Here is a 21,607-nt window from a genome sequence, read left to right as displayed (position 1 = left end):
GTTAACACGTACCGACTCCTCTTCCTTCTCCATTCCGGTGGGCATCTGCGGCACGGCCCGGTTTATCGAGGCGTATTCGTGCAGGTCGGGCAGATCCTCACAGCGGAAAACCGGCAGCGGCTTCGAGGCGTCTAGCGCCCGCGCCCGAAACGACAGTTTACTCATCTCAGGCGCAGCAGATACCTCTCCGCTCTGGGGAAACGGCCCCGGCCAGCGGGATCATGGAGAACCGGGGGTTCGGTCCCCACTCGCCCGCCGCTGCCGGGGACTGGAGGGGCGGAGCGCGGAGCCCGCCGTCCGGGCACTCGGAGCCGCCGGGAGGTGGGAGGCCGAGCCGCTCCGCTCCTCTCTCGCTCGCTCTCCTCAATACGCCATGGCCAACATGGCGGACATTAAAACTCCACTGTGCGCTCTTCAGCCAACCCCAGCCATTCCCCACACTGCATCGCGCAGCGGCGCGGGCACGCGGGGGGGGGGCGCGGGCTCGAGGCCGGGCGCCGGCACGGAGCGCGCGTCCCGCCAACCCCCGGCGCCCGGCCCCGCTCCCCGCGCCCGGCCGCCCGGCCCCCGCCCCCGCGGCCGCGGGCGGACGGGCAGCAGCGGGGCGCGCGGGGCGCTCGGACGCCGGGGGCCACGGCCGGCCGCCCCGGCCCGCGCGCCCGCCCGCCGCCCGCGCTCGCTCCCGCCCGGCGCCGCTGGCTGACAGGCGAGGGTGCAGGGAAGCTGCCGCCCCCCGCGCGCCGGCTTTAGGCGCGGCGGTGGCGGCGGCGGGAGAGCGGCGCCGGCGGCCGGGGCACCTGTCACCGCCGGCGGCGCGGCCCGGCCCGGCCCGGGAGTCGGGGAGCGGGCGCCCCCAGCACCGGCCGGCGCGGCGTTTCAGGTCTTACGGCGAAAAGACAGACGCCATTCGGGGCAGGATGCTACTTTGCGGGAACTTTTACCAGCCATTATCTTTACGTCTAATGAAACTCGGGGTTGTATTTGACGGGCTTCGCACGGATCCTGGGTCAGCTCCCATCACTGCGCTCCGTGTAAACAGCAGGCGTCCTACGTTGCTCCAAAGTAGGATTTTGGTGTTTTGGGGTTTTTTTTTTCCCATCCTGCATTTTATCGACCATAGTCACTCTTTTATCATCATCGAAGCAAAGGGAATCACTATTATTGGACACCGTAACCGTCAGGGAAAAAATTTAAAGTAAGACCCAGTTCAAAATTTGACAGCCGGATGATTTTTCTGCATTGGAAGAAGATGCTGCCTCAACATTGCCATGGGTTGACACTTACTGTTATCATTTGTCGTCTGAAAAACTTTATGCAATTGAATTATATGAAGACCTATAGTGCTCCTGCCAAACCAAAAAAAAAAAAAGGGAAAGCTGTATTGTTGGAAGAGATTTAGGTGGATGTGTATAAACCACTACCATGTGGTTTATATTACACACGAAAATGAGTATCCAGAGAGCTCTTTCCAGTAGAATATTTTAAAAATCCGAAAGACTGTTGCGGTGGGTTTAATAGGTTTGGCGGCAAGTTTTCAAATATTTGCCGAGATACAAAAACGTCCTGTACCTCTGCTTTTCTCCCCCGGGGGCACATAAATAAAAATAATCACTATTCTTAAATACTGGGTTGGATGGGAACTGTTATTAGCTTAAGGCACAGAAGCAAAGTGCTATCTTTCAGGCTGGCTTAGCTACCACCCTACGGGGTGGGGAGAAGACAAGGAGAAAATGGGTTGCAGTTCCCCAAAATTATCCTCAGACTCACCTGCGAGGGGCACATTCATCTACATGTCCTATACTAAGACAATGCATCTGTTCATTCAATGAGTGAACATTTTTTGAGATCTCCCAGCCCTCTACACATGCTGCTAATTATTCAGCACCCACAGGACTCCCGGAGGAACTTACACGGTGGGAGCAGGACCCGTGGATGGCAACTGGCACACCTGGGGTAAGTGTGCGGCTGAGAGCTCAGGCTATTTGGGACCAGGCAGGACTGGCACCCAACGCTTGGGGCGTGAGTGGCTCTAATGAAGGCATTCAGGGAAGGCTCTTTGAAGATGATATCGGGGTAAAAACTCTGTGGGGTAAGTATGGGTTAAGGTGGCAAAAAATTAAGAGAAGAAAGGTATCTTGGACCCAGGGGAGCAGCACGTGGGAAGATCCAGAGCCCTGAGAGGGTGTGTCACGTTCAGGGATGCTCACCACACATGCCACTTACTTAGCCAGGTTGAACAGTTCTGAAAATACTGGCTGGATACTAGTACAGTCGTCTTCGCCAGCTTACTATATTAGATTTCTGAAAATCCTAGTAGTAAAATCGAGTTAATTAAGGAACCTAAGACCTAAAATACAGTTTTAAGTCATGAGTGAACCACCAAGAAAATGAATATCTATATATCTATATAGAGATGTGTATTTAACCTTCATTAAAACAACATCCTATAGATAACATTTTCCATATCCTACATAAGTAATAATGGGCACTGTACAACTGTTCCTTGTTCTCCAGAAATTCTAGACTCAACCTCCATGGTGGGTTCAGAGAGATGCTTTACCAGTTAAGCTTGCGTTTTGCAGGTGACCTGCCTGCTGAAAGACATTTTCTTTCTGCCACTAGTCCCCATCCAGCTCAGTGCCCTGGATTTCTGACTTGCAGGTCCTGCTTGGTTCCCAAAGACCCAGAGGCTGGATCTCCAAGCTTCTTACTTCCCTCCATCCTAAGGGGCAGGAGCACAGCAACAAAGGCTCCGGTTTAATTTTCCTCAGCTTCCTTCATCCAACCAAAAGGTCCCTTGCAAAAATGGCTCATCCTGCACAGTCTTTCACTTTTTCTCTTCCCAACTCAAAGTTCCCTCTTTTCCTGAGTATCCTCAACAGGAGGGACATGAAATTTGCAGTGTTGCAAAAGATACATGCTCATGTAAAGCTGTATATACTAACCTTTCCCCAAAGGGAAACTTTTGGTCGGGAAGGTATTTGTAGTATTTAAAATAGCTTCGATTCATGCCACAAATCTTTATTGAATAACTAGGCAATACACAGTACCATCATGGTAGGGGATACAATAAGATACTGCTAAAGGGATGCCCAGTTAGCGAGGTGAGCAGCACCACACAGGATGGTGATGTGCAGTGCTCTGGGAGTTCAGAAAGAAGGTGGTCGGTTGCGGGTGGGTTGATCAGACATTGTGGGGAAGATAGTGTGTGATTTGGTTCTGAAGGATGACTAGTATCCCAACTGATAATGGGAGTGAGATGGTAGAAAACAAGGTCTTCACAGGAGAGGGCAACTCTACGGACAGAAAGCGGGGAGGAGGCGACTGCCAGGTGTGTGGGGAGATGAGACGGTTGACTTGGCCAGGGTTTAGTAGGAGATGATAACCATCCAGGTGTAAGATGAAACTGGCAAGAACTTGGGTGGCGGGAGTAAGAGCAGAGAGGAAAGAGGCAGACGTTTTAACAGTAATAATAATCACTGAAAAGATCATCACCTTGAAATGTGATTCATTTCAGTTGGTCTCAAATATGGAATGTCTGCTTAAACAACAAAAATGTGTCAAATGCTGTAGCTCTGATGCTGCACTTTGCTGTGTATAATAAACCTGAAGCACAGCTCCAAATATTAGTTTATGCCCAATAGGTGCCCAAGCCCTATTATCTCCTTGAAATTGTTTCTAGGATTTGCCTCCTTATTTCTTTTCCCATTGTCTGAACCATCATCTTAGCTCTCATCACTTCCCACCTAGAAACAACCTCCAGTCCAAGTCATCCTTGATTAACTCATTCCTTCAATAAGCCTTGATGAAGCTCCTACTTAATAGGAAACGGGGCTGATCCTCTCCTAACGGTGGCTGGTGGGAACCAACAGTGGCTGGTGGAGGCTCTGGGTCCCTGGGGATATGAAGACACAGTACAGATTGCCCTTCAGGGATTCACAGTGCAGTGCAGGCCCCCAAATCAATGTGCCTAAAACCCCACTTCCATCTGTATCCTCCCTTCCCCAAGTCATGTGTTCATCTTGCTCATTAGAGTGAGCTAATTTCTTTTTTCTTTTCTTTCCTTCTTTTTTTTGGCATGGTTGTTGAGGCCTCATAATTTTGCCTCACTCTCTCCAGCATCATTTCTCCTTGCTGCTTAAGACAAATAAGCTCTTCACTCTGGCTGGTACGTCTCCTCACCATCTTCAGAAATCAGCCAGGTCTTTCCTGCCTCCAGGTTTTTCTTTATTCCTTTCTCTCTATTCTCCCTGTCCAGCTTCAGACCATCTACTTCTAGCTACTGAAATGCTACTTCACAGGAATGTTCTGAAGATTAAATAAAACAATCCATCTCAGGCCTTTTTTTTTTTTTTTTGCCCGCACCACGTGGCTTGTGGTATCATAGTTCCCTGACCAGGAATTGCACCTGTCCCCTCAGCAGTGAAAGCACCAAGTCCTAACCACTGGACCACCATGGAATTCCCCATGTCAAGCTTTCATGTGGTCTCTGGCCCACAGTAAGCATTCAATAGATGTAAGCTATTGTTATTATCCTTCAAAATCCAACTCAGATGTTACCTCCTTTGTGAAACTTTGATGACATCACTTCTCTGGGTTCTGATTTCCTAATCTGAAGAATGAATAAGTAGTTAGATAAATTCAAAATAATTCTTAAGCCTACATCTGTCTTTCTCATCTCTGAGCTCCTGTCATCTTGTTCAATCAGTAAGAACAATAACCACCATTTATTGAATGTTTACTATGTGCTGGGCAGTGCAGAAGTACATTTTAAATGCATCATCTCACTTAATTTTCAATATCTATGAGGCGCGTCCTGTTAGAGCTTGCAGGTCCTGCCTATAAGGTCACAAAGATGGTGAGAGGCAATGCTGCAACCAGAATGCCTGGGGTCTGATTCCAGAGTGGCGCCCCAGAAACCAGATGATAAAGTGAAGTGAGGAGTGACCTGGGAGTGAGCTGAGAGAGAGACTTGGCAGTCGGGGGGGAGGGAGAGAGAATTGGGGCAGAGGGGAGGGGAGCATAGCTTTTAGGGCCACTGGTTTTGTTGTTTTTGAAGGTGGGAAAGATGTGGGCATGTTTGTTTTCTGACAGCAAAGAATCATGTAAATGGATTTACTATAGGACATCTTTCTCTGAGGCAGGAGGAAGGAGGGCCAGAATAGTTATCCAAAGAAGTTAAATTCTCAATGATGGGACAATAAGATGAAAATAATAATAATAATAATAATTCCTGATACCAATTTGGGTATCAGGAGTCCAAATGCTTCCCTCCTTCAAGCATTCAACAAATATTTCCTGGATGTTTACTGAGAGCTAGGCAAAGCTGTTCATGCAGGAGACCAATGATAAACAAGGCATGATCCCTGTAGCCTCACAGAGCTGAGAATAAAGTAAGATACTGTGTCTGTATTTACTTGGGAAAATGTGAAAATGTCTTTAAGATGTGTGATGCACAATGATCGCAACATTAAAACAAAATGATACAGTGCTCTGAGAGTATTGTGCAAAAGTACTAAGTACATTTTCACCTGCAGTAATCATTTTCCTTCACTTTTTATTTTCATAATAAGCTATATAAAGAAATGGCGTCAAATAATTCTTCCAAAATAACATTTAGGAAGATAAAAATTGGAAGCCCTTTATGAAGTGTTGTATGTTGGAAAGTAAATGTTGCAATTGCAGCGTATTTAATGGGGTGTCACAGAAACAATATCTGAACTGCTGATTTCTCTACAGAGTTGTTTTATGCATGGAATTCTGTACATAATATTTAACTACATTTTGTATAAAATAAAAAAGTTCAGAGTATATCCAGAAACAGTCTGCCTCTACCTTGAAAGAGTAAAATGCACATTATTAATCCAGCAAACTACAGCAGGACAGATACAAAATTATTTCAATTTAACGGTGTCTCCAATATACAAAACTAAAACCAAACAGGTCTGTCTGAGAATGAGTTAGAATTTTAAACAATCCACAAAATGGCTCCAGCAGTATTGGGGTTAGGAAAAAAAAAGATAATGAAATATGATGTATCCTATCATGTAATGTAAAATCCTAAATTTATAGAAAATCTACTCTGAGCACAGCAAGGATTTTGCCAAAATTTAGACCACCACCCCGCCTGGGGGTGGGGGGTGATCTGTTGTTTGACCATTTTTAGGACTTGCCTTCCTTAATTCCCAGGTCCCCTAAATCATCCGATCTTTTCCTCACCGTCCTGGTGGGCAGTTGATGAGACCTCTGTGGCAACATTTGAATGAGGACACAACTAGATGCAGTTGGGGAAGTGGCAGGAGGCATAAATAGGAAACCATTTGGAACTTGAACAATAACAATTTAGTACTTAAGAGAGGAATGTCATATATTTCAACAATTAATTTTCCAGACGAATAAAAATCCATCTTAGAAAAACTGAAAAACTAAACCACATATATTCAAAATATGTATTTGGTCATATTTATCTAAACTGGATTTTGTTCCATTACTGTTGCCTTATCTAATCCAGTGACTGGCACTTACTGACAGATGCTGTCTGTAGCCTAGGTGTGGGTCCAAGGTCGTCAGGGGCAGAAGCATAAACATGAGGGGAGGGGAGAGGCAAGTGCAGGAAGCTGTAGGTGTCTTACAGTTTTGAGCACATAAAACACTACTTGAGTGTTACATAGATCACTATGGTATAAATGGTACATGAGGGGTGAAGGGATGAAATGCAGAGGAACAAGAGAAAAAGCTGTTTAATGAAGTAGAAATTTATGTTGAAAGGTTGCAGTCAGAGTTTCCAGTGGGTGGTAGACAAGGAAAGATTGACAGGGAAAGGGCTTTGAAGAGAGACTGTGTGAACTGCCATTGCTCCTATGACCCAAGAAAGGAAATTACTTCTATATCCGCCTGAAAAGTAATATTAGTGAAATAAAAGTTTTACTTTCACTATATGTAATCTTCTTTATGATACTTTGAGTAACATTGTGCCGATTGCTTAGGTAAGTGCTCTGGGTCGGGTTCCTCTTCTCTTCCAGAGAAGGGAAGGGAAAGTGAATGATTTCAAACCTGAGCAGTGAGGTTACAGGTGTGAAGAGTGATTCATGGAGTGAGAAGAAGGGGCTGGGGATGGAGTCCTGGGGAACACGGACACCTGGGAGACAGCAGAGGGGGAAGAGCCTGGAGAAGAGCAGAGGAGGCTGGGAGAAGCCAGTTGACTGTTCAAGGAGGTGATCAATGAGGAGAAACAAAAAGGACAAGGAGGTCCCTGGAGACACAGCAACCCCGATTTCTATAGGGCATTGTGGGCGGAAGATTCACCCTGGTGAGTTGAGACGCGAGTTGGAGGAGTCACAAGCTAACTGGTGCCTGAAACGTTCATTAATCATTTACCAGGCAAGTCAAGCCAGGTCAAGCTATGAAGGGCCTTCTTATGAGACTTTTCTAGGTACTCACTCACAGGAGTAGAGCACCTTGAGGGCAAAAAAGTCAGCTTAGCTTCAGGACACAGCCAGGGACACATCATCAGCGCCCTGCCGCCACGGTTTCATAGTAGAAGAGAATATACTGCATTGTTTCTCGAGTCCTCACAAAATCCTGGTGACAGGAGGAAGTAAACCACATCTTCCATCTTTCAAGTTGCAGAAATAGTAAACAAAAGACCAACCTGACTTGTTTAAGTGAGTAACTGACAAGGGTATATGCCATACCCAGATCTTAAAATTTCTTCTGAATTAGGTTTCCCAAACACTAGACTCATTGGCTACAAACAACACAAGGACACTGTGGTAACACATGTATTTGGATATGTATTTTGGTTTTAGTAGATTTAGTCATAAGCCAGTTAACTTTTTGATGTTTTTGATCCTTCCAGTCTTTTCTGGCTTTGTTTTTGTTTTTTACTTTCTTGTTTTATAATGTTGGAATAATACTGTATATTACTTTGTGGTCCTCACTTCTCTATAGAATTTGAGATAGTCCCACCTCATTAAATATTCTTCTCAGATGTTAGCGTAGCAGTTTTCGGAACTATGTTTCATAAGACACTCATCCCAGAAGTTATGTTCTGAGATGAGAGTTCCATAAAGACTTACATATAAAACCAATAAGTCAGGGAAATACCGCCTATTATATCTTTCTCTTTAAAATACATGTAGGCTCACAATGTATAGGCTCAAAGAAGTCCTGCAGAAATTTATTTACTGATGCTTAGAGCAGTATTTTCCAGTTATCTCACCTTGCAACACCTTACCATTTACTATAGATTATTACCTTCAGTTTTATAAAAGCACACTTTGGGAGATTCTAACCCAGGTGGTTCAAGGAAATAGTTTTTTTCTGATTGAGTTATCTAATTACTTAAGAAGTCTGACATGAACTCTGAAAAAGCATAAAGTGCTTATAAATGTAAAAATGTATCTTCATTACCACTTCTTAAGATTTTTATCCTGCTAAAAACAGTGCAAATAAGACAGGAACTAGAATTGAGCAGGTTGCTATACTTCCGGATATATTGGGTGTTTAATACTAAATTAACTAAAATGCTTAGATACATTTGTTTCCAAAAGTTTCTCTACGAAAAGGGCATGTTGAACTTTGATACAGAGACTTTTTTTTCTTACTCTAACTGAAGCTCTTGGAGCTGTAGTTTCTCCAACCATAAAATAGAAATCATGACACAATCTATCACCTACGTTGTTACACTGATTCAATGAAAATATTAATGCAAAGAGTTTAGCATGGACCTGACACAAAAGTCTCACTGAATGCACATGAGCTATTTTTTAAGGATATTTTTCATTCTATTCCTTTAAAGAGATCATTTTACTTTTCCAAGCTTTATTTTTGTACATACAGTATAAAACATGGCAGGCTTCAAAACTCTTAGGTAAGGAAACAAAACTGAGAAATCCTCAGATGAAACCAGAGACCAAGATACATATATAAACTAATCTATATAAACTCTTATACTCATCTTCTAGAATCTTGCTGTTTTGTTTCCATTTCAGAGTTTAGTGTCCTATGTTGAAATCTACAAGGAGCTCTGCTGTACCCCCACCCCCACCCCCACATTGCCAATTGATTCACCCAGTGGTTGCCCAGTGACCGCTTAATCTCCAAATCTGGTCAAGCAAGCTCCCCCAGAGGTCAGGGCCTCTCCTGCACAGGTTGCTGCTGTTTCTCTCAGGGTGAGTGCTTTGTGTAAAAAGAGTCCAATGATATGTAACATTTTGCATTAAAAGTAGCAACACAGTGTAGTGAGACACAGCATTATGTACTGGAAGGAACACTGGCTTCCATGTTGGAGGATCCGGATGCTCATCTAAGGCCTACCATTTACCAGCAGCATGAGCCTGTAGAAATGATTTCATCACTGGGCCTTAAGCATCTCGAATGCTTGGTCTACAGAATACTTTCTCTAGACTTCCCTGGTGGCCCAGTGGTTAAGAATCCCCCTACCAATGCAGGGGACATGGGTTTGATCCCTGGTCGGGGAAGACCCCACATGTCACAGAGCAACTAACCCATGTAGCCACAACTACTGAGCCTGTGGCTCTCCAGCCCACGAGCCACAACTATTGAGCCCCCATGCCACAATTACTGAAGCCTGTGCGCCTACAGCCCATGCTCCAAAACAAGAGAAGCTACCGCAATGAGAAACCCCCGTTCACCACAACTAAAGAAAGTTCATATGCACAGCAACAAAACACAACACGACCAATAAAGAAAGAAAGAATACTTTCTCTCCTCTTAGACCATTGTGAAGAACAAATAAGATATTATGGTGAAAATTTTTTTGACAGTTGCAAAGTGTCATACAAATGTAAGGAAGAATATATTATTTTATTTCAGTTTCACCACAGTGGTTAGGAAGGGCATATGTATATTTGCCCCCACATAACACACTGAAACAGAAGATCTATCAGCCGTTCAAATCATGCAGTTGATCACAGAAGCTTGATTGCTGGTCTAGGGCTCTGTAGACATTTCCATAAATAGGAAATCTTCAAGACAACACCCAATTCACCCACTTTATTTTTCAATACTCTTTCACCGCTTTTAATTTATCTTGCCATTTTTTTCAGTTAGAGTAACTGAGAAAGCGTCTAGCATGATATAAAAATTTAGGAAATCTATGGTGTTTGAATTATTTTGAGATAAGAAATGTACCTGTATTATATTTTTTATGGTTATAAGTTTTCACAGTTTTCTCAAATTTTTCCTTATCTAATATGCTGTTTAGAGAGCTTCCCTGGTGGCTCAGTGGTTCAGAATCCACCTGCCAACGCAGGGGACACAGGTCTGGGAAGACCCCATATGCCACGGAGCAATTAGGTGCAAGTGTGCGCCACAACTACTGAGCCTGTGCTCTAGAGCCTGTGAGTCACAACTAATGGGCCCACGTGCTGCAACTACTGAGCCCTAGTACCACAGCTACTGAAGCCCACACACCTAAAGCCCGTGCTCTGCAACAAGCCACCACAATGAGAAGCCCACCCATCTCAACAAAGAGTAGCCCCCACTCACCACAACTAGAGAAAGCTTGCATGTAGCAATGAAGACCTGACATGGCCATAAATAAATAAAGTAAAAAAGTAAATAAATGAATAAATATTTTAAAAACCCATTTAGAACAGAAAATAAATAAAAACATTTTCTTGACTTTGCTCATTAATTTAACTTTAAAGCAGCATTTAAGGTTTCTAGCCAATGATACACAGGAGCTTTAAGCAAAATTGCTAAAAGAGTGTAATACAGTGATTAAAAGTGCTGATTTGAGTCAGACATGATTTGAGTTTGAATCTCAGCTCTGCTCTTTCCTAGCTCTGTGAACCTGAATAAAAATTCTTACCTTCTACACTATACTGAGATAATGCATACCTCCAAGTATTGTTTGGAATAGGTAAATAAGCCACATAAACACATTTACTGATTTCTCACTTTGGCCTGGGTGCTTTACTTGCATAATCTCATTTAATCCTTACAAAATCTTACAAGATGACTTCAGTGCCTGTCATGATAGTAAGATTTCAATAAGTTGTTCGATATTATTTCACTAAAAAACCTGAGTATTTTTCTTAACGGTTAAGAAATGGTTTCCAATGGAGGGTGGAAAATTGGTTACCCAAGTAGGGTGACCCAGGCCCTAGTTACCTTCATTTTAACATAAACACTACACTGGATTTACACTAGCTGTTTAGTCCTCCTTTCTCAGAAAAACAACAACAACAACAACATTCAAAACCCAAACCTTAAAAAGAAAGAAATGCTATTTGAATAAATGTGTTCCTTCTTGAATAATTTTCCAAACCCCATCTTTTCTCCTTCCCTTCACAAAAATACACACACACACACACACACACCCACACCCACACACACACACACACACACACACTCCTTCACATCAGGCTTGTAGGGGACGCTGTTGCATGTTTCTCCAGCATTTAGTTACCCTTCTTCCATCTTAACAGAATTCTCTTTGCCTTTATTTTCTTGGGTTGTTCTATACTCTGTGCTTTCTTGCAATAACTAAAGTTTCATGCTCTCCCTGAAAAACAATGATTCTTCAGCATTAATTTTTAACAATATTCTGTATAATCATCTTTCTTAATTCTCCATGGGAATAACAAATGAAAGAATTGTAAGTATAGAGAAAATAGTCTAATTTTATAATGATATTGCCTCCATTATGTGAGTTTTTGAAACTAATTTTTTAAAGCAAAGTGCTTTTTAAGCCGTTACATTTTTATAATTGTCATCAATGAATTAAAAAATAATTCATGCAAGCCTATCTCATCTGTATTCAATAGTTACTTATGAGCATTTTAATATAAAAGTGGGAGGCTCCTGACTTCCCTGATGGTGCAGTGGTTAAGAATCCGCCTGCCAGTGCAGAGGACATGGATTCGATCCCTGGTCCAGAAAGATCCCACATGCCTCAGAGCAACTAAGTCTGTGCACCACAACTACTGAGACTGCATGCCACAACTACTGAAGCCTGTGAGCCTAGAGCCTGTGCTTCGAAACAAGAGAAGCCACTGCAATGAGAAGGCCGCACACCACAACAAAGAGTAGCCCCAGCTCACTACAATTAGAGAAAGCCTGCAGGCAGCAACTAAGACCCAACGCAGCCAAAAATAAATAAATAAACAAATAAATAAATAAATTTTAAAAATAAAAAATAGAAGCTGGAGGCTCCAGTCCTGGCTTTGCCACCAACTAGCTATGTGATCTTGATCTTCATCTCCCTGGACCTCAGTATCTTCAACTTTGAAAAGAAGGACTAAGACTTAATGATCCCTCTCAATGCTTCCAATTCTCAAATTTTATGATTATCTTCCCATTTCTATAGTTGGTAGAAAAAATAGGGACACATGAAATTTTCTAAATGCAAAAAGCTAAGAAAAAATTAAATTTGAGATATGTGATTTCTATGGAAACTATGCCTTTGGCGTTTCCTGACTATATGTTTACGTAGTATAGAAGACCCTTAAGAAGGGTATGAGAGCAAATGAAGTCCTAGAAGATATGCCTTAGGGAGAGTAATTTCAATGAGTGAGTCAAGATGTTATACTGTATTAGCTGATAATTAGCAACACTTGATGATTAAACAAAAAGTTCTTAAAGGATGCTTAGTAGAAGTAGCCTTGCCGTAAGTGTGGTCAAATGTGACCTGAGAGATCCACGTGCCTAACAAACATATCATTAAAACCGAAAAATAAAGATTCAGAATTAATATGGAAAGAAAGATACAAACTTTGAAACAAAAGCTGAAGCAGAAATGGGCAAAATAATTCAGTCTGGTAATAAAAGATCTGCAATTAGTCTGATATTCTTACTGAAAAAGTGCAGGGAATTTCTGTGTAATAAGAAAATGATTAGCACAATATCATTGTCCAAGCACTGAAAAAAAATACCAAGCAGCAGCAACAACAATAGTAACAATGTAACCGATGTAACAATTTGAAAAGTATGATGAAAGTATAAAGAGTACATTTCAATCTTACACCAAAAAACAGGTTATGTTTTATATACTTTAATAAGTTTTCCTATCATTGTTCATTTATTGGGCCTCATCTCTGTGCAAGCATTGTAATTATGAACCATGGGAAATACAAAAGAAAAAGATGTCATTGCGCTTAACGAACCTAATTCCTGTAAAAACAAACAGGGTATGTCCTGTGTGAATATTCTGGAATATCCTGGTTTGAAGGGAACATTTAAAATAAATTTATTTCTTTATATTTTCAGGCATAAATGATTGAAATAAAATATATAATGCTTCATAAATTTACTTTACAAAGTGGTTTATTTTCATCTCTTTTCATGATATTTAAGAACTAATTTTCAGATTAACTATCTGAAACCGAAAGTTTATTCATCGTTTCGGATTTTCCACAATGAAGTGGCAATCAATATTCAACAATCATGGAATAGTCATCAGTCAATTTATGTGGCTATTTAAAGTGACAAGTAAAGGGTGTTACAGCAATACATGGAAAGAAGCACATACAACAAGGTGAAATGAGGAAGGAAAGAGCAGTGCATGAAGGACCCACATAGGAATCACGATCTCCTAAACATGTATGATGGACAATGAGAGAATCATACAAAGGAACAGAGGGAGAGAGAGACAGAAGAAAGTTCCTCCCTAGGTGTGCAGTGTGGGAAACAGTGTGATACCATCTTCCTCACACACTTGAGAGAGAGAGGGAAGTTCTCTGCTGGGTTTAACATAGCATTCACAATGGTAAATTCCAGGGCTACAAAGAATCTACCTGGAAATTTCCAATTTTCCGCTCTTAACATCACTAACCACTCAAACTTTTAAAAAGGTCAGTAAGAAGTGAATTGCACCAGAAAAGTCTTATGAAATTTAGTGTAGCTAGTCTTGAATTTTAGATATAAAGGAAAAAGATTTTAAATAATTTAATAATCATAAAAAACCAAATTTGAAATTCCATATATTTGGTATGTAAAATAGAATATATATTGAAAATTCTATTCATTATTTAACTCAGATTTTATTTTCAAGATTTCCCCCACTATTTCACTAATTCCTTTAATGTAGTGTAGCTGAACAAGTGTGCATCCAAAAAAGTGCAAAATCTTAAAATCATATAAAGATGTGTTTCCAATTGAAATGAATACTTTTAAATTTTATACAAAATCTGAGTTCCTATGCATTTGAAAGGAAATAATACATAGACAACTGTCTATTTTTATTCTCTCAAATGAACAGCAATGTCATTTTGCCATTAGCCAGTCTCTTATTTCTCTTCTTTTCTCTGTAAATTGCTATTTATTTTGGGGAAAAGAATACTAAGTGATTATCAATACAAGTAGCCTTATAGATATAAATTCATAATTGCCAAGAAATAGTAAACAAAAGCAAGTAAACCCCTTATGCATTCTTTCCACTCTTCAGTGCCCTCATGCTGCCCCCTGCTGCCCAGCGTCCACATGTAACTGAAAATTGTCCCAAACTTTCAACCTTTTTTCCTTCTCTTTACTCTTCCCATCAAAACTTATCTAGCCAGAGATCCAGACCACTGGAGTTTTCTTCTACCAGGCTAATGGGTAAACAGGTTAATATCAAAGGGGTAGTTCCTCCCTATTTATCCCATCACCATTTTCTGGCCAGTTACAAGCATTTGAACTGATGTTAGACGGGCAACGACTGACATCCAGGTTCCCGAGCTTGGGATTCCAAGTTCTCCGTGTGCTGATTCCAAGCTCCCACCATGGGCCTATCTCCCCCCAGTCTCTAGCCCCCATGCATTACAGCTTACTCTCTTTCCACCCTGGACTTCTAGCTGGTATTCGCAAGTGCCGGTGTGTTTTCTCTCCTCCTTGCCTGTGTTCACACTGCTCTCTTCGCCTAGATGTCTCCTCTCAATGTCCACATGTTGAAAGCCTAGCCCATCTTCCAAGGCTCTGGTCAAAAGTACCTGCTCCACGAAGTTTACCCCAATTCCCAAATGCTTCTCTTCTGTTCTCCCTTTGGCCCTTTAAAGCTCTGTACGTTATACTGTTTTGTTTGTCTGTTTGTTTTCTCACACTAGTTGTTGTTTTACTGTAGTAGAAGCTCCATAAGGATTTATTTAATGAGTGAAGAGCAGTTAATGAAGGAACCTTATTTCTTGGAGAGGCTAGCTGACTGACTTTTCATAGAGTATCTGGGGAGGACAAGGGGAGCCTCTCTAATATTACAACAACCTTACATCTGAGTGGGGTGATCTTTTAAATTCCCATTATACTGTGTAAGGCCTATTTTGATCCCTAAAATCAGGAGTATCAATGAAAAAATGCATTTAAAGCACATACTGAGTGCTTATGTCATGGCAGGCACTATTCTAGGTGCTTTAGATGCATGACCCCATCGTGAACAGGTAATATTACTTTGATTCATAGAAGAGGAAACTGGGGGTCTGGACAGTTAAGTAACTGGCCGAAGGTTATGCATGTAGTAAAGGGCAGGTCGAGGAACTGAGATCAGTCAAAGCTGTGTACTTAAAATGTTCTCGTGATGTCTTCAACAGAAATGTGCATGGAGAGGCTTCTAATCAGCTATCTGGAAGTTAAAAAAAAACCTTGTCAATAGAATCACCTTGGAAATTGTGGCCACACAGTCAGACAAAAGCCATGAGAGAGATTCAATGTCTATTAAGTATCTGTTAATATCTGCGAGAGTTGATTGTCCTACAAGACAGAACATGAAGGAATATAGGAGCCTGCCAAGTTCAAGGGTCTCTAAAGGACAGTAATATATTTTTAAAAATTAAGAAATGCAAAATCGAAATATTTGTCAGTTGATATAGCCACTTGTGTGGGGACCAATGATTCTAACTTGACTTGAAAAAAAGGTAAAGATATGACAGTCTCTCAGGAAAGTAGGCTTTAAGAACACTTTTTTTTTTTTTGATACAGTGAACATAAACAAGGCTCATTATGTCACAGTGTCTCAGACAGGGATCAAATTGTGTTCTAATCAAAACCTCTGCTCATCAAGAAACTTCAATATGCTGAGAAGGCAGACAAAAACAAACAAACAAAGAAACAAAAAAAATCTTAAGGCAACACCCCACATTTTTTGGTAGGGCATAACTTTTTTCTTAGTAAGTAAGAATCTTTGATCTTTTAACTTCAGAAAGGTTTAGAATAAGTACAGACATGTTTTTTAGTCTAAGTAATTGTTCTGTTTCAGAACATTTGACCTAATGGAGTAAGAGGTCAGCTTAGTACACTTTTAAGTAGAACTCCTACTAAGTTATATGCAGTGTCGAAACATTAAAGAAAACTTAAGAATCACCATATTTAGAAGTTAAATTTATGAGATGGGTAAGACTTTCTTAAAGATGTCTGCTAAACTACCAAAGTAGGCAATCAGATGTGGTAAATGTATAAATGTATATAAAAAGTTGGGAGGTGTTAAATAATGCTATAAATGAGACCAAATTTTAAAGGACCATGACTTCTAAAATTTGCAGGATTTATAAATATGATAAGATTTGTAAGCTAAATTTAAAAACATAAGGAAGAACTACCTTTGGGTATGTAACTTTAATCTATTTCGTATTATTTTTCAAAAACTCAATTTCAGCATAGCCTTTCAATATACAAGACTCACTCTTGAAGTCATCAAGTAACTTGTACCTGAAGAGTGTCAGCTGGTCTGTTTTTCTTCCAGCTAGAGTTGGTGCTTACCAGGCAATGAGCATATGCTGACAGGACTGGTTTGACTGTCCAGTTATTCTTTCAGTTCGAACCTTTCTCACTTCCTATGACATGGATTGTAGCTTTTGAAAGATTGAGATGAGAAGTAGCAACATGATCTACTGACCTCCCCAACTTTTGGCTTAGTGGTTGTCTTCCATAGTGTCACTCAGCAATTCTCAACCCCAGCTGCGTATTATTGATAGAATCCCATAGACAGCCTTTGGAAAATACTTGTGCCCAGATTCCACCCAGATCAGCTAGAACCTCTGGGGGTAGGGTGCAGGCATTTTAAAGTGTCTGGGTGATTCTAAGTGCAGACAGAGTTGAGACCCACTGGTCCACAGTGTAAGCCTACAGTGGTCTGAAGTTCTAATAGAAATGTCCGAAATTATGGATATCGCTATAGACTAAATGTTTACATGTCTCCCCCACTCCCCATTCATATATTGAAATCCTAGCCCCTAATGTGATGGTATTTGGAGGTGGGGCCTTAGGGAGGTGATTAGGTCATGAGGGTGCAGCCTTCATGAATGGGATTAGTGCCCTTGTAAAAGAGACCCCAGAGAACTCCCTCTCTGCTTCCACCGTGTAAGGGCACATCTATGAAACAAGAAGTGGATCCTCACCAGACACAGAATCTGCCAGCACCTTGATCTTGGACTTCCAGCTTCCAGAACTCTGAGAAATGAATTTCTGTTGTTTATAAGCCACCCAGTTTATGGTATCCTGTTATGGCAACTTGAACGACCAAGACAGAAACATTCCATAAATCTGTTGTCCAATACAGTAACCACCAGCCAGGTGTAACTATTGAATGTTTAATTTTAATTAATTCAAATTTACATAGCCACATGTGACTAGTGACCGCTGTCCTGGACAGCACAGTTCTGGCAGTTTTAGGCCATTTTAAAGACCTGAGTCTGTAATTACATAGGTGCTAAGTGACGTTTTTTGCATCTGGGCGAAACAAGTCCAAACTTGCCTCTTCAGGGTACTTCATCCCAGCTTCCTGACGAGGCCTCCAGTGGATACAAGGATAGCTCAGCACTTATACAGGCTTCTGAGAATGTAAAGGACACTGAATTGGCTGATTGTTTTTTACTCATTTATCTTGGAGGTTTGTTTCTTGGACTTTATGAAAAATGAGCAAAAGCCTTCAGAACTAAATGATTTCTTAAGTCTCAAAGCAGTGAAGCAATTAAACTCTTGGAAAGGTCCTCTTGGCTCCTTGGCAGATAAGAGTGTTTTCTGTGGGAGGTTGTGACCTCTGTCTCGGGGGATGGAGAGTTTCCACTGGATGGGGGCAGTGGCCTGAGTTTCAGAGCTAAATATAGGTCATTAGCATGACGGCCTCTCTTTCTCAGTCTCATTGAAACTGTGTCCTTTCAATGAATGTGGGGCTTTAGTGGCTGATGGGATAAAATCTTGAGAAAAACCAGCAAAATGCCGCAGATACAGAAGTCTTTTTCAGATGTAACTTGCTACCAAGCACAACTAAGTTCTATTTTTACTTGCTTTTAAAAATAATTGGTAAATTATAGATTACTATTTTTTTTAAAGTTAAAAATGCACACATATATGAATTGCTGGAAAAATAAATCTCAAATGTGATGTTCATGCTGAGGCTTAAGTTAGATCCTCCTTCAAGTCATTGCTCAGCTCTCAAGGAGGCTGTCCTGACCATCCATTCAATCCTGTATATGTATTTATTCATATATTCACCAATTATGAAATGACATCCTTTACAGTTTGGCATATTTCGAAGCCAAAATATTTACCATGGCAGCTACCATCTGATCCTCTAGAGCAATGGCTCAAAGGGTGGTCCCTGGACCAGCAGCATCTGGGGGCCGGCAGCTTCTTAGGCCTCCCCCCAGACCCACTGATCCAGGAATCCCAGCTATGGGTCCAGCCACCTGTGTTTTAGATGATTCTGGTGCACACTCAAGTTTGAGATCCACTGATCTAAAGTACACTGAATCCCCCAAAAATGTCCCACAGGGGTAAACCTCCATATATTCCAAAGATGGAAAAGATGGAAACATTTTGTACATAAAATTGACCTTGTAAGTTGTGAAATAGAAGCCAATATTCTCTTTCGACCTAGTGTCATGAATCATGAATTTACCCACTTCAACAAAGCCTCACTGACTCTCTACTCTCTGATCTTTTTTCCCAATAGAAATGCAACTTCTAAAGAATTTCACGAGATGTTCCTGAAGAGATGAGATGCAGTACGTGTTTCTTCAGCAAATTCAACATACAAAAATCCAGATATGGACAGCTGATAAATTAGGTAAGCATTCCTCATTTTAAGAAAAGGTTATTGGATTTATAAAATTAGTCACTAGAATATTCGTTTAAACAGGGATATCATTCAGTGCATTTAAAATATGCCAATTTACAGAACATAAATTCACAAAAATTGGATGTGACAGTATAGAAGAATAGGTAGGTACACAGGGTCTGATTTCAGACTTCCCAGGTTCAAACTCCAGTCTTTTCATTTGCTGTGTAACTTGGGCCAAACCTCTCTAAGCCTGTTTCCTATCTGTAAAATGGGTATGATAATTATCCTGTCACCAAAGTTTGTGTGAGGATTTCAGGAAATGTTTAATAAAGGTAGCATTTAACCTAGAGGCTAGGACATAATAAGCTCTAATTAAATGTTTATTTTTTTTTAATTAGCTGCATCCATGACCAGATGGATCTGGTCTCTGTGAAAACAGATATTCATGTTTTATCACTGAAGAATGTTTCTACAAAGCTGTTAAAGTTTATAAAAAGCAAATGGGAGCTAGCCACGTTGAGCACTGGATACTCAGTAGGTGTTCACCTTTCCAAGAGCTCCTCTCTAGCAAAACCAGTTAAGGTAACTTCAATCTCCTGGTCAGTGATAGGGTTTAGGTATGAGCACTTCCTACAAACCCGGCAAAAGAACTGTAAGAAGCATTGTGCTGTGGGGCTCTGCGAAAGAATTTCTTCCCTTCTAAAAAGAGGCATAAGAGAAACTCTCCTCCCTCTGGAAACTGTAATATCAGGATATGATGCTTGGAGCCACAGCAGCCATCTTGTGACTATGATGAAAAACATTGCTGACATTATGGCAATGTAAAAGAATGGAACCTACCAAGGAATTTGATAACATTGTTGAGCTACTGAACCAAACCCAGAACTGGCTTGCCTCCTGATTATTAATTTAGTTGAAATAATAAATGTCCTCATTTTTTTAACACCATTATCAGTAGGATCCTATGTTAGTAAAAAAGCAAACTGTATGATGTAATACGTTTAGTATCTTAATTGGCTGTATGACAAAATAGTTTGGTGACTTTACTCTGGAGGTCATCTTAAACCACACATAGAGATTTCTTAATGAATAGTTCCTTCCCTTCCAATTCATCTGTATATAATAGCAGTCCTACTTTCTTGCTCCATATCTGACGTACGTAACTAATTAACCATTAGCTAAATGTCTAATCATATTACCTTTGTAAGTTAAAATACAAATAGTTATTATAAAAATTTCTGTTAAATATCATTAAAATTATTTCAGATTTCAAAATAAAAATAAATTTTTTAATTCTGATGTAATTCTTTAACACTATAATTGTATTTCCAAGCTTCATTTCACAATTTTTATTGACATTGACATTTATTTCATGACAAGCAGAGCAAAATGTACAAAATGAGGCTTTACCACATTAAAATTTTTTTTTCATTAAATGGGCCTCACAAGGATACACCCAAAATTCCTACTACCAGAGTGATCCCTGCCTCCTTTCTTCTCAAGTGAATAAGTTAATGTTTTATTTCTCACTTTGCACTAGGAATTTGCATTAGGTAACCAGCTATTTATATAGCATCTATTTGGGCTCTGTCTAAAATGTGAGGGCTATCTTCCCCTTACTGTGTCCCAAGTAAGGGTCCTTCAATAGAAGGACAGAGGATACTTGTTAAATCCTATATAAATAGATTTAAATTTTAAAAAAAGTTTTACCCCAGAGATCTTATTTTGCCTTTATTCTCAGATGAGACCCTCCCACATCTAAGACCTTAGATTTAAGTATCTTTAAAATGTTGAACCATATTGGACTGTAAACTCCCTGAGAGCAAGGATCCTTGCCTCTTTGTCTGAATGTGGTATCCTAGCACTTTAGCATCATAGCACATAATAGGAGGAAATCTAGAACAGACTAACCCCCCAAAAGAAATAAATGTTGAATAAATCAAATATAAAGGATACTCCTTTCATCTTTTTCTTCAAGAAATCATTATCTTTGCTTTACTTTCCACTAAGAGAAAGATTCTCCATTTGAGAATCTTTTTTGGAAAGATAAAAAACAAAGTCATAACACAAACACCCATTTGATCTCTTATTTTCTTTCCCCGTCTCTTCCTTTGCAAAACATGTGATAATATGTCCAAGAAATAACACAGGTAAGTACGCACAAAAAGAGGGTGGAATTAGAAATATATACAGTTTCAGGTCTGTATTGAACTTGGTTTTCAGAGAGCAAAATTTTTCACTATTTTTCCTTCTTCTAAAAAAGTTTATTCCATGGTATGTTAGATTGGTTCTGGTTAATACTGATATTTTCAGCATTTTATGATGTCATCTTAACATCACTGTAAATGTTTCTTCCCTTTGTTACTTCATCCTTCCTATTAGGCTTGCTAACCTGAAAATTTCCCCAATCTTTAGCAATACTAATGGATACAAATTAATAAATTAGAAAATTATGTTGGTTCACTACATGAAGTCTTAATAAAATTTTCAGTTTATTTCCATTATTGACCCAGCTCATAATTTCAAGTTCATATTTCTGAGGTTTATTGTTTGGAATTTGATTTACAGATTTTCTGGGTCTTTGGGATCATTTATTTCTTCTTTCTGCTAACT

General features: G+C 40.4%; 1 protein-coding gene and 1 long non-coding RNA gene across 5 annotated transcripts in view; one reads left to right on the top strand and one right to left on the bottom strand.

Annotated features, from left to right (window-relative positions):
• EPC1 (enhancer of polycomb homolog 1) overlaps positions 1-21,607 on the bottom strand; it is a 90,653-nt gene that overhangs the window by 65,843 nt on the left and 3,203 nt on the right. The window contains exon 1 of one of the 4 annotated variants that reach the window (XM_057731164.1): positions 13-527. The exons of 1 other annotated variant lie outside the window; for it this stretch is intronic. In XM_057731164.1, the coding sequence (XP_057587147.1) occupies positions 13-165 (153 nt within the window). In that variant the 5' untranslated portion in view covers positions 166-527. Of the gene's footprint in view, positions 1-12; positions 528-21,607 lie in introns of those variants that run through there. 2 more of the 4 variants (XM_057731163.1, XM_057731166.1) reach the window with 2 other exon arrangements.
• LOC130851200 (uncharacterized) lies at positions 806-21,416 on the top strand. Its single transcript, XR_009053143.1, has 3 exons — positions 806-1,953; positions 18,887-19,000; positions 19,393-21,416. It is a non-coding gene; the product is annotated as an uncharacterized LOC130851200 (long non-coding RNA).

This window comes from Hippopotamus amphibius, chromosome 4 (genome assembly GCF_030028045.1).
Source record: "Hippopotamus amphibius kiboko isolate mHipAmp2 chromosome 4, mHipAmp2.hap2, whole genome shotgun sequence".
Lineage (NCBI taxonomy): Eukaryota > Metazoa > Chordata > Mammalia > Artiodactyla > Hippopotamidae > Hippopotamus > Hippopotamus amphibius.
This window is presented reverse-complemented; position numbering and strand designations above follow the sequence as displayed.